Below are 11,773 nucleotides of genomic sequence, written 5' to 3'. Positions count from 1 at the left end.
CACTTTGTTGATCATGAATTCTCTAATCACGTCTCTTGTGATCGAAGTTATGGGCTTCATAACCAAGTCTCCACGGACACGACCGGTTCTCTGATTACCTCTCATAGCCGGTTCATAAGTAACAAGTGGAAAACAACCAATCCTACCATCAAAAATACAATTCTCATCCCTAAACCTTGGCCGAGCACAAACACACAAGAACATGAGTCTAGGGATGTAATTCTTGTTCTTACAAGTCCGATAGGGATCATCTTCTTCGGGTAGCAAATAATATTTTTCAGATTTTTAACAGATGTAGAATCATTTTTTATCAATGAAAACAAAGTCAAACAAATCCTTAAACATTGGATCACCAAGCAAATCCCTCTTAATCATGTCAACACAGCACTGCAACCTAGACTTCTTATTAGCTTCAGTGAGATATGGTTTGATGCTACTAGAGTGGCGCCTAAGCAAACCTTTTTTTTAAATACTTTTGAATCTTCCACTTGCTTATACGGAGGGAGTATGTTTGTAAAACTAAGAGCACAAATAGTTATAAGGTCTATGATACAGATCTGAAAAATTGTAGTTTCTTGATAGTAAGGCACATATAACCATAGTTATATGACATTAACTCTATAAAGAAAATTGGGGCAGAGAATCTTCGTGCTAACTTTTTCATGTACATTTAATAAAAAGTAGTCTGGCCAAAAAGCACTTTTGTTCGTTTGTGCATGCTGCACAGCGCTGCTATGCAGCGGCTGCTATAGAGTCCAGTTGCTAGAACCGAGATTCATGCTGTGGCTGGGGTTTGTAGGATAAAATAAATGGATTTAAATATTCTTATTTTCTTTAAAATGAGAATATAAGTAGCCTCTATTTGGTCACAGCTCCAGGTTCACGAATTTATGAAGGTACAAATCTTAGCTTAAAAAACCTACGGATTTTCTTAAGCTGGAGCTATACGGGGTTAGTTGCAGCAGCTGCAGCTGCAGCGGCAGCAAGCAGTGCCGAACTGGAAGGTCTCCGCTCTAGTCTTCTCTGTCTTCTCCAGTCCCACCACCCTTTCCCTTTGCTCTTCCCTCACCTCTTGCAGCTCGCTCTAAGCTCGGCAGCTGAACAAGTGAAGCAGCAGCAGCAGCTAGATAGCGATCCAGGATCCACCATGGGAAACACCCTCGGCTTCGGCGTCCTCGGCTTTGTCCTCGGCTTCGCCGTCCGCGGCTGCCTGATGCAGGTTCGAATCCATATCAGTGTTCACAAAATATTGCCAGTAACATACAGTGTTCTTCCCTCGTCTCCTTGCCCTTTTAGGGCCCTGCTATCGTGTATGTGCTTGTTCGGAGACTGCCGGCTGCAGCGGCTGGTGGTCTCAATTCCATATGTCCCCATTTAATTTAGTACAGTAATAATAAGTTAAATCCTTGACAACATATGCAGAGCTCCAGAGTCTAGATTGACATTTAATTCTTAGTAAAATTTACCTTCCCAGGATCAAAGGTTGTGATTTTTTTTCTTTTTGACCAAGGTGTAGATCGCCTTATGTGCGCTTGTCTTAATTTGGATTAGGAATACGAGGGATCTCAGGCTTTGACGATCTTCCCATGACAATAGATTTATTTTTTAATAATAAAAAAGAGATTGTTCTTTCTCGAAAAGAAACGGAAGAGGATCCTCATGAACCAATCTGCTGTTACTGAGACCATAGCAGCTCGTGCAGTTTTTTCACTTGAATGTTTTCCGCTTCGTGTGCGTGATTGGATATTTTCGGCAGTGCTGCGGATCCTCTGACGTACGGCCCTCCGATGTAGAGTCACTAACGTGCGGGCCCCGGCCTCACGCGTCATGGACGCGGCAGTACGACCCGCCTCCGCCGACCGCCAGCTCGAGCCGCCCGTTGCCTCCTCCAGCCGCGAAGGCCGCCGCCGCACCCCGTGGGGGTGGCTCCTTCCGGGAACTCACCTCCCCCGCGGACTTTGCCGCCGTCGCGGCTCCCGGCGGCAGCATCTCCGTCGTCGGATTCGGCTCCCTCCTCTCCGAGCGGCAAGGTGCTGCTGGTTCAAACACTGGACATCAGGAGACGAGCAATGGGGTGCCTGCCAACAGAGTGGTGGCTTCTCAATATCAATACAAGTAAGATGCTGCTCTTTGTTGCTTCTTCAGATTTTTAGATAATGAAAAGGTCGCGGCTTCCGTCCTCTTCAAAGAAAGGCATCGATCCACATTTATTACAAGCAAACCAAAGTTCCGCACACACACACACTAAGAACCAAAATAGTCCCTCCATCCCAAATTACATGTCATTCCAAGAATCTTGAAACATCAAAGCATCACCGAATTTATACAATAAGATAATAACATTTATGATACTAACTAAGTGTCATTAGGTTCTTCATTAATTACATTTTCATAGCATATCTATTTGATGTCATAAACCTTTGTAATTTTTTCCTATAATTTTGGTTAAACTTGAGATGATTTGACTCTTCAAGATTATTAGAATGAATTATAATTTGGGATGGAGGGAGTAGTAGTATTGTGAAATCTGAAACAAAAAAGGCCATCCATGATACGCGAAGAACTGCATAGTACTTGACTCTAGGATCTGACATATCCAAACCAAATCATTCCTTTGGTCATCCGTGTTAGTTGATCTCCACCAATAGGCCCAACGGTCTATTGAATCCTTGTCTCTGCTCCTTGATCGGGGGAGCCCAACCCTAATACGGTTGGTGGGCCCCTGTCGCACAGCACACATAAAAGGAAGGTGGGGATCAAGGCTCGGTCTACGAGGTTCACCGTGACCCGCCACACCCACCTACAGTAACCCTAAACCGATCTAAAGGTCGTGCTGCCAGCGACGGGATGTGTCCCACCGACTCTACATCGTCCCTGCAGGTCACCGCCGGCGCCACTGGACTACATCTCCACCGCGCTGGACGACTACAATGCCGCGGCACCGGCGTCTATGCTTGCCGATGCGCTGCAACAGAGAAAGGCGAGGAGTCTACTCGGATCTACGAGTTACACAGAGATGTACACTCATTCATCCGATCCTAACAATGGTACCAGAGCCAGGTTGTCTCTGTGTGACTCTAACCCTAATCGGGTAAAAGAAGAAAGAAAGAGAGACCGGGGTGGCAGACGTCACGGTCTACCGGTCACCACCGCCACCACGTGGGGGGAAAAGAAGCTGCACCGTTCGACGGCGCACGGCAAAGAACATAAAAGATCAAATCCAGTTCGAATCTGACAAGAAAAGAAAAGTTCCCCAACCCTAACCCTAACTGGGTGAAGGGGAAGAACAGTGAACCTGTTTCGGATGAACTAACCCGCGCAAATAGCTCGGGGAAGAAGAAAAGGAATGGCCCTCGGCAAGCCCTCGGCACTCGAACCCTAACCCACGAGAGGATTCGGATGAACCCCGAAAAGAAAAGAAATGAAAAGAAACCCAAATCGGTTCAATCCAAGCACCAAAAGAAAATGAAAGAAGAGGGATTCGACCTAGACCAACTCAAATCCAAAGGGGAAGATCCAAACCCTAACCAGTTCGAAAAAGAGGAATCTCCTCTTTTGTCATCAAGAGAAAAACCGAATCGGCCGAATCAAAAGAAAGAAAAGGAATCAAAGTAACCCTAATCCCCACCTCCGGTACGGAAAAGAGAAGAACAAGACCCAAATCGAAGAACAAAAGGGGAAGGGGCGGATCTACCTCGCCGTGCATCGGGATGTCCTTTCGCCGGCGCGGGAGAAGAAAAGCCGAGCCGGCCCTTCGTCGGCGCGAGAGAAGAAGAGCCGAGCCCGGGGGCGCCGCGGCCAGGCTGCTCGACGACGGCGTGCTCACCCGCTAGGGAGCACGCGCGCCAGCGCCGACGCCAAGGCTCGCTCCACCGCCCGCTCGCTCGCTCTCGCTCTCGGTTGCGCTCGCCTCGCTGCTGTGTGAGGAGAGAAGAGAGAGAGTGGTGAAGAAGAGAGAGAAAGGAAAGAACCGAATGAACACTAGGGTTTTGCTGACCGCGGCCGAAGGAGGTTTTTATTCGGCCGAGATGAACGGATGGCCGTCGGATGAGATCTGATGGCGATGGAAGCACGGGCCGGCTTTCACCCCAGGCGGGCGTGAGCGGCAGGCCGCTTTGCCGGCCCAGACCCAGGTTGCGGCCTAGGTGCGGGCAGCGAGTGCGCGAGTGCACTGTTCCAACAGGCCGGGTCATACTGTAGCTGATGGGCCATGTATTGTTTATTTCCTATGGGTAAAATTCAAGCAGGCCGGGCGATGGAAACAGTATGATTTTGAGTAATTCTTCGTTTTTCTTTTTCCAGTAAATGTTTATTTCCTGAAAATTGATTAATAGCTCAAAGAAAATAGAAAAAGTAATTTTTCCTTGTGGGTAAAATTCAAGAAATTAAGTGAAAGTTTTTTCCGCTGCTAAAGAAAAAGTATATTCTCAAAGTTTTTCCAGTAAATGTTTATTTCCTGAAAATTGGTTAATGGATTAAAGAAAATAGAAAAAGCAATTTCCCCTGTGGGTAAAATTCAAGAAAAAGAGTGTTTTTCCACAGTCAAAGAAAAGTTATTTATACTCCAGTTATTTTGAACCAATATGGTATTTAATTAGAGAAAAAGAGATTTTTTCTGCTGCTAAAGAAAATATTGATTCTCCAGTTATTTTGAACCAATGTGGTATTTAATTGGAGAAAAAGAAATTTGACATGATTATGATGTTGTTATTTTCTGACAACGTTGTTAATAACAATATCATAATTTTAATGATTTATGCATTAATTCTACTTCTGCCCAACGGTGATGTAGAATTAGTGTATAAGAAAAGTTGATAATTTTAATGATTTATGCATAAATTCTACTTCTGTCCAACGGTGATGTAGAATTAGTGTATAAGAATAGTTGTATGTTTTGATTTTGACCAACGTTGGAATCAAGGCATGCAAATGGTGTTAATTTTATGTTAAGAAAAGTTTTGACCTGGTTTTCATCTTATCTAAGGTGAACTAGGTAGTCACCTCACCGTGTTCCACTGAGGTTGTGGCACCGGTGAGGGAGATAAAAGAGAATGATGCCACTTGGGCAACTAAAGAAAGGGATTTTGAATCCCAAAAGATGTCCTACGGTTTTTGAGCATAGGAAGTGGGTCACTGCCAATAAAAAATGTTTGGCTATGATAAAGAACATGATTGAACCTGTAATTGTGGGCTTAATCCTAAAATGTGACACGATCACCGAGTACCTCGATAGAATAAAGAGTTAGTTCACTGGCACTTCAAAGACATATGCTACTCGGCTAATAAAGCAGCTGATGACAGAGTGTTACTCTAGAAATAGTGGCATAAGAGAGCTTACAATGCGTTGTCGAAATTATGACACTATCGTTCAGGCCATATTTCGAGGGGGAGAATAGAAAGACTAGTTAAGAATGATATTCTTCCTCCATTAGAGCTCTCAGACTTAGAACAATGCAGAGAATGCATAAAAGGAAAATATGTAAAGAAGATTAAGAAAGATGACAAACGAAGCGTAGGAATTTTATAGATTATTCACACAGACATTTGTGGTTAACTTTCCTGTAAAGAGTGTGGATGGTTATGATCCATTCATAACATTCACAGATGATTACTCCCATTATGTCTATATTTATCCAATCAAAGAAAGAACAGAAGCATTGAATAAATTTAAGATATTAAAGATTAAGATAGTTAGGTCTGACCGTGGGGGAGTACTACGGTCGGCATACCCTAAAAGAATGGCATAGTAGCCCAGTATTCTATACCGGGTGAACCTCAGCAGAATAGAGTAGCTAAAAGAATCAATCGTACCCTGATGGATATGGTGGGCAGTATGATAAGTTACTCCACCTTACAGTTGAGCCTATGGATGGAGGTGATAAAACTGCCATTCATATTCTCAAAAGAGAACCAAGTAAGTCGGTGCCCAAAACACCGTATGAATTGTGGACAGAAAGAGTACCCTCACTAAACCACTTCTGTGTGTGTGGGGGAGCTCTGCTAAGGTTGAAGTATTTAACCCAAATATTGGAAAGTTAGATCCTAAAATAGTAAGTTGTCATTTGTTTGGCTACCCAGAAAAGTCAAAAGGTTTTCGTTTTCTACTATCCAGAGCAGTGTTTTCCTAAACGCTAAACGGTAAACAGTCGGTCACCTACCGTTTAGCCATTATTCGGGCAAAACGTCCCATTAAATGGGCTAAACGGACAATTAAACGGGGTAAACGGGTGATTAAACGGAAACGGCGCACCTCCGTGTAGCGTTTACACGGTGTTTAAACGGGCTAAACGACCGTTTAGGTGAACAGTGATCCAGAGAGACATACAAAGTTTATGGAAACAAGATACGCTGTCTTCCTAGAGGATGAATTGATGAGGGGGAGCATGGTAGCTCGAGAAATTGACCTTGAAGTGAAGCGGGTGTAAGCGCCCACTCCATTGATTCATGAGCCATTTTTCTCACCACCTGCTATAGCTGCATCGACAGTGCAAGATACTATGGTGTCAGCACCTATTGTTATTCCACCTGTGGCAACAATGAATGAAAATGAGGAACCTGTTCTTCAGGATCTTATAGAACATATTGTCACACATGAGAGGGAGCGACAACAGCCTCAAACAGAAGATGTGCCAAATGTGGAGGCCCCCAGAAGGTCTGAAAGAGTTAGTAAATCAGCTATTCCTGCTGATTATGAAGTGTACAACACTAAAAAATTTCAAGTGGAGGATGATCCCACCTCATTTGAATAAGCCATGAAAAGTAATCATTCATCAAAGTGGCTTGAGGCCATGGAAGATGAAATAAAATCAATGAATGCCAATATAGTTTAGGACCTAGAAATAATTCCTAAAGGAGCCAAAATAGTAGGCTGTAAATGAGTCTACAGAACAAAACTTGACTCTCAAGGGAATATAGAGACATATAAAGCGTGACTTATGGCAAAAGGCTTTATGCAAAGAGAATGGATTGATTATAATGAGACATTTTCTCCAGTCTCATATAAAGTTTCCTTCAGAATCATAATGGCATTAGTGGCACATTACGATTGAGAATTACATCAGATGGATTTAAAGACGACATTTCTCAATGGAGACTTGGAGGAAAATGTTTACATGGCACAACCGAAAGGTTTTGTCATGGAAGGAAAAGAACGAATGGGATGCCGCCTAAAGAAATCCATTTATGGATTAAAACAAGCTTCAAGACAGTGGTACTTGAAGTTTGATCAGACAATAAAGAATTTTGGGTTTTAAAGAGAAGGTAGAGGACAATTATGTCAATACAAAGTTTAAGAATGGGAAGTTTATCTTCCTTGTCCTGTATGTAGATAATATCTTACTTGCTAGTAGTGATGTCAGTCTACTACTGGAGACAAAGAAATTTGATATGAAAGATCTTGGTGAAGCCTCGTTCGTTCTAGGGATCGAGATTCACCGAGATAGAAGAAAAATGGTATAAGGACTGTCACAAAAGGCATACATGAAAAAGATCTTAAAGAAATTCAGTATGCACAAATATAGTCCCTCATCTGCTCCTATAGTCAAGGGCGACAGATATGGGGATTTTAAATGCCCTAGGAACCAATATGAGCTCAATTAATAAAGTAAAAGTGGTTCCATATGCTTCAGCTGTCGGAAGCTTGCAACATGCTCAAGTATGTACGCGCCCTGACTTAGCATTTGTTATCGGATTTTACTTAGCAGATTCCAGAGCAATTCTGGAATAGAACACTGAAATTAGTAAAGAAAGTCTTGTATTATTTGTAAGGAATGAAAGGCCTCATGATGATATATAGAAGATCTGATTCACTCCACATGGTGAAATATTCAGATTCTGATTATGCGAGAGTGAATGCATATCCAGACGTGGATTTTCTATCATCTCGCAAAAGGGGAGCTATTTCATGGAAAAGCTCAAAGCAAACTGTCACTACATCGTCCACAATATATGACGGTTTGTAGTGTGTTATGAGACAACGGGCAGGTGAACTGACTAAAGAAGTTCATACCCGGTTTGAAGGTGGTTGACGATATCTATAGACCACTAAAGTTATACTGCGATTATAATCTGGCAGTATAGGATGCTCACAACATAAGTCAAGTGGTGCTGCCAAACACATTGAAATAGAGTATTATGTTGTGAAAGATAAAGTCTGGGATCAAGTCATAAGTCTTGAGCATATAAGTACAGAAAAGATGCTCGTGGATCCGCTTACAAAAGGCTTACCACCCAACATGTTCAGAGAACATGGTATTCAGAGAATATGTAGCTAGCATGGGTTTAAAGAAAAGCCTAAAATTCCTAGACAAAAGAAGGCCCAAAGATAAGTATCTATTTCAGAACAGAGTAGTGTGCTGTAGCTGTTAAGTCTATCGGCAATGGACCGTGACGATGAGACATGCTTTATGCGCTAATCTGTAATGGAATGAACAAAAGTAAATGATATGAAAGTGAAAGATGGAATGAGATTAAGGGGGAGAATGTTAGTTGATCTCCACCAATAGGCCCAACGGCTTATTGGGCCCTTGTCTCTGCTCCCTGATCGGGGGAGTCCAACCCTAATATGGTTGGTGGGCCCCTGTCGTACAGCACACATAAAAGGAAGGTGGGGATCAAGGCTCGGTCTACAAGGTTTATCGTGACCCGCCACACCCGTAACCCTAAACCGATCTAAAGGTCGTGCTGCCAGCGACGGGATGTGTCCCACCGACTCTACATCGTCCCTGCAGGTCACCGCCGATGCCACTGGACTACATCTCCACTGCGCTAGACGACTACAATGCCGTGGCACCGGCGTCTACGCTTGCCGATGCGCTGCAACAGAGAAAGGCGAGGAGTCTACCTGGATCTACGGGTTACACAGAGAGGTGCGCTCATTCATCCGATCCTAACAATCCGCGTGCTGCAACAGAGCCCAACACCACAGCCAGTGAGTATAAAACCTGCAAAATAAGATTTTGGTTTGCACTTATAAAAAATAGTGTCATTTCTCGTAGCCAAATTGCCCAAATGAGCGCCGCCAGTTAGTGAACAAATGTTCTGAACTGAGCGGAGGAGGAACACCAAGTATGGTATAGGCGGCGCGCCATAGAAACTTGGGCACTTCGCATAATGACATTCGAGATAATTCCGAGAAATTTCTCCCTGCTCCATCGATTCAGTTTTATTGTCTTTGTGGCCAGACTCATCTTGCTCTCTGTGTTCCTAGGACCGAAGACATTGACGAGTCGTCTGCAGAGAGTCTGCGCGACTCATTGAGCTACGCCATAGCCAACAAGATGCTGATCCAGGTCCCAATATTAGGAACAACGAAGAAATTCTGTCGATTATCTGACAAAGCGACTAGGATCAGCAGAAAACTTGCATTGATACTGAGGAGCCAGCACTCAGTTGGCAAGTACCTCACAGCTCCTCTGCAGGAGTCCCACGTCTGGATTGGGGACAATGGGAGTGTCAAACTCAGGGGGGTCAGTTTCACTGGTAAAGGCTTCAGTATTGAGCGTGTGAGAGATGACTACAAGCACCTTCTCAAGGTCCTGATTATGTTGATTAAATTATCGGCTGGGGATATCACCAAATTGCCTCCGGACTACGTGGAATTCCTCATGCTCTTGAAGAGGGACACCCTTGCAATGAAAGATGAATTCTTGATTGTAAACAATGTTGCGCTGCTGCCCATGAAAAACCGGTAATTCTTTGACTCAGTGTTATCGACTTATCGTCTTTGCCGCCAGTCTCATTTTGTTACTTGTGTTCACAGCACTGAGGTATTCCTGATGCTACACGATAAAATTGTTAAATCTCTTGGCCGTACAAACAAAGCAAAGAAGAAGAGGATACTCTCTAGCCTCCCTTACCAGAACGACTGGTTGGATACTGCCATGGCAAATACAAAAATCGAACAGTGGGTTGAGGGTGTCCAAAACGAGTACAAAAGGACTCCACTTGATCTACTGCGCCTCAACAGAAATGTAAGGAGCCACTTGCATCAGTACAATAACGACGACGACATTGAGGAAACTCTGTATTGTGAATGGCCCGAGCTGCTCATGGTGATGGAGAAGATGTTACATTTGGAAGGTGAGCTCGAAGGCACTGACATTCAGAACAAGTTCGGCTAGTCAGTCCTACTGCAAAACATATGTATTCTACATTTACTGCGGTTGTTAAACTACTGTTATTCGATCATCAGTGCGAAAGTTTACGGTGGAGTGATATGCTACCTGGTTTATGTAAATAGGCTAGCAGCTTTCTTCAGGTCTCACAACTTGAAGGTAAATTTGGATCAGCTTTATAAAACTATGCTGCAAAATATTGCCTTACAACTCTTAAAACTATGCTGTAAAAACGGACTTGTCATTGAGTTTGCGTGCATCCTTTAATCCCTGATTCTTTTAACAATGCCTGGATTGTACGTCAGTAAGCGACATTGCAAGCACTAGAAACGTTCTTCGAAAGCACATGCAGACATATTAAGACCCTGAAAATAGATTATAGCAATTTCATGGTCTCCTTTGCCTCAAATTTTACATCATCTTTGATAATGATGAGACATATACAAAGGAGATTTGATCCATCTTGTTACTAGGTACCTGACAGCCTTGGATTACTGACGAAATCATGACACTGTCAAATTCGTTGGTTAGCAGCCTGAGCTGAGCTCCTATGTATTCTTGTTATAGAGTGGCATCGGTTCCTTTTCGTCCTGACGTTGCCCTGCAATATTTGTTGGTACTAGGCTAGTAGTAAGCTGGGCGGGTCACGACTCTTCTCAATAATTAAAAAAAAAGAAGCTCAGGAAGTGATAAGATGTTTAGTATCTGAATCTTTCCGTTTATCAAAGTGCTTAAAATATGAATCCTCCTTTCACACAAAAAACCTAGAGCACGAAAAGAAACCGCCGTTGTTCTTTCTCATTCACACGGGGGAAACGTTGATACAAACAACTACGGGATTACATAATATTTATTCACGACCCTACGGGTACCAAAAAAAATGAAACTACACATGATCCGGAGCTCTTAAAGCTACAGAAAGAGGAATGCTAACTGTCGGCACAAAAATGTGTCGACACGCAACAAACCGGAAGGATCTGTTTGGGATGAGCCCGGAGATCCGCTTGGCTTCAACGTAGGACCAACCGACCCTGCGAATTCCCGAAGGTGTGCTAGTCAATTTGACCTGCAATTGACAAAGAGAGAAAGTTTATCAGTAATTTAAGGTGGAACATGCCGGTTTTATCCAGACAGTTCCAAGTGTGCCGCTTCGGGAGCAGCCAGACGGAAAAATCGACTAAATAGCCGATACGAGAAGAAATCGACTGTTAAGGACTGTAAAGCTCACGGGTCGTGATTGATTTTACAGTAACAGATATAATGCATCCAGATATAAATAACATCATCAGCTAAATAAATATAACCGGTGTAAAGCATTGAGCCGATAAGTTTAACGAGAAATGATATAACATGCGAACAAAATTGACTGTCTAGTATAAATAGATCTACAAACGCTCTGAATCTAATTTGCTACCATCAACAGTGAGGTTTCGACCGGATCGATACAGCTATGATGATAACAACAAACTAAAGCCAAAAAATTCATAAAATCATCTATACGTTGACATGTTTGTGAAAGACATGCTATATGTGTGAAAGTACAGGCGAATTGGCTGAAATAGCCGGTTCATGTAGAAAAAGGATCATAGCATGAGAACAATCGACTATTTAATACAAACAGATTTATAAACTCATCAAATATAATATATTATGTTTAA

The 11,773-nt window shown here is 43.0% G+C and overlaps 1 protein-coding gene across 1 annotated transcript; it reads left to right on the top strand.

Moving 5' to 3' along the window:
* Window positions 1-966: 966 nt before the first annotated feature.
* LOC136497531 (uncharacterized) lies at window positions 967-10,366 on the top strand. The gene is made up of 4 exons (XM_066493368.1): window positions 967-1,219; window positions 1,757-2,115; window positions 9,209-9,688; window positions 9,761-10,366. Exons 1-4 carry the CDS (start codon window positions 1,148-1,150, stop codon window positions 10,119-10,121), a joined length of 1,272 nt encoding a protein of 423 aa, XP_066349465.1. The 5' UTR covers window positions 967-1,147; the 3' UTR covers window positions 10,122-10,366.
* Window positions 10,367-11,773: the final 1,407 nt, after the last annotated feature.

This window comes from Miscanthus floridulus, chromosome 12, assembly GCF_019320115.1.
Source record: "Miscanthus floridulus cultivar M001 chromosome 12, ASM1932011v1, whole genome shotgun sequence".
Taxonomy (NCBI): domain Eukaryota; kingdom Viridiplantae; phylum Streptophyta; class Magnoliopsida; order Poales; family Poaceae; genus Miscanthus; species Miscanthus floridulus.
This window is presented reverse-complemented; position numbering and strand designations above follow the sequence as displayed.

What these genes read in the sequence shown, in the direction of transcription:
- LOC136497531 (XM_066493368.1), top strand. Translation starts at nt 1,148, where the DNA reads ATGGGAAACACCCTCGGCTTCGGCGTCCTCGGCTTTGTCCTCGGCTTC. An exon ending in TCCGCGGCTGCCTGATGCAG is followed by an intron (nt 1,220 to 1,756) that starts GTTCGAATCCAT and finishes TATTTTCGGCAG; the next exon opens with TGCTGCGGATCCTCTGACGT. An exon ending in CTGCTGCCCATGAAAAACCG is followed by an intron (nt 9,689 to 9,760) that starts GTAATTCTTTGA and finishes TTGTGTTCACAG; the next exon opens with CACTGAGGTATTCCTGATGC.